Source organism: Penaeus monodon, chromosome 19 (assembly GCF_015228065.2).
Source record: "Penaeus monodon isolate SGIC_2016 chromosome 19, NSTDA_Pmon_1, whole genome shotgun sequence".
Taxonomy (NCBI): domain Eukaryota; kingdom Metazoa; phylum Arthropoda; class Malacostraca; order Decapoda; family Penaeidae; genus Penaeus; species Penaeus monodon.
The window spans coordinates 49031021-49031966 of NC_051404.1; the positions used below are offsets into that span (position 1 = coordinate 49031021).

At 41.8% G+C, this 946-nt stretch overlaps 1 protein-coding gene across 1 annotated transcript; it reads left to right on the forward strand.

Annotated features, from left to right (window-relative positions):
* Positions 1-260: 260 nt before the first annotated feature.
* On the forward strand, positions 261-940 carry LOC119585302 (solute carrier family 22 member 21-like). Its single transcript, XM_037933978.1, has 2 exons — positions 261-331; positions 573-940. The coding sequence occupies exons 1-2, from the start codon at positions 281-283 to the stop codon at positions 819-821; spliced, it is 300 nt and encodes a 99-aa protein (XP_037789906.1). The 5' UTR covers positions 261-280; the 3' UTR covers positions 822-940.
* The last annotated feature ends 6 nt before the right edge of the window (positions 941-946 follow it).

Sequence of the window (946 nt, forward strand, 5' to 3'; positions counted from 1 at the left end):
TAATCTATGAGTCTACTAAGCAATTGCTCAACCTGTGAGTTAATATCCATCCTTCTACTCCTATATAACATTTTCACTTATTTTATAGCCTCTTAAACTATAAACGTCCATCTATAACGCATCGCTAACATTTCTTCTGTTTACTTTCCTCCTTCAGACAAGTGGGCGATGCTGGCCGTAGCTGCATGCATCAGGCTCTTCTCCACACAGCTTATATACATCGTGACGATTCAGAGTGGAGAGATCTTTCCACGCGATAAGGTCCACTGGGTTCGCTTGGATGGTAGTGTGTGGAATGGGAGCCATGGTAGCTACCCCATATATTCTTCATGTATGTATTTTGTATTCTTTGTTTTGTGGTATTTACGTGTTAGGTAGTACTGTAGTTGTAATGGTTACTAGATTATGAACCTGGTATATTTTATAGGATATTTTGTCGGTAATGGTGATATGAATATGAATTGGGATACGAATAATTCTAATAATTAGTTCCTCTTTTCTCTCGATTTTAGTTATTCGCAAAGAAAGGAAACTAAATCCCCAATTCTTATAGCAACCGTTTTCCCCCCCAGTCGGGCTATGGTGAATCTTTTCCTTACTGGCTGCTCGCTTCGTTCCTGTTACTCGGTGCCTTCCTGGGTCTCTTCCTCCCAGAGACTATCGGCCTACCACTTCCCCAGACTTTCGATGACGCTGAGAAACTGGGCAAAAGACGGCCCCTTATGACCTGGATCCACTACTGGAATCAACACAGGTATATGCCAGTCTCCTCTGAGGAACCTGACAATCTTGAACTCAAAAGAGGTGAGAAAGAGAACTAAGGGTTTCAGTTTACTAGACTGTACAAGAACGGACAGATGTAACAACACTCACCCTTACATTGCCCAAGAGAAAAACCCCATGTAATAAGTCATCAATTATCCCCCAAGTGACGTAAATTCCATAG

Bases quoted from the DNA above. Each gene is read 5' to 3' on its own strand.
- LOC119585302 (XM_037933978.1), top strand. From the start codon at position 281: ATGGTAGTGTGTGGAATGGGAGCCATGGTAGCTACCCCATATATTCTT. The intron at 332-572 runs GTATGTATTTTG...TTTCCCCCCCAG, and splicing joins CTACCCCATATATTCTTCAT to TCGGGCTATGGTGAATCTTT.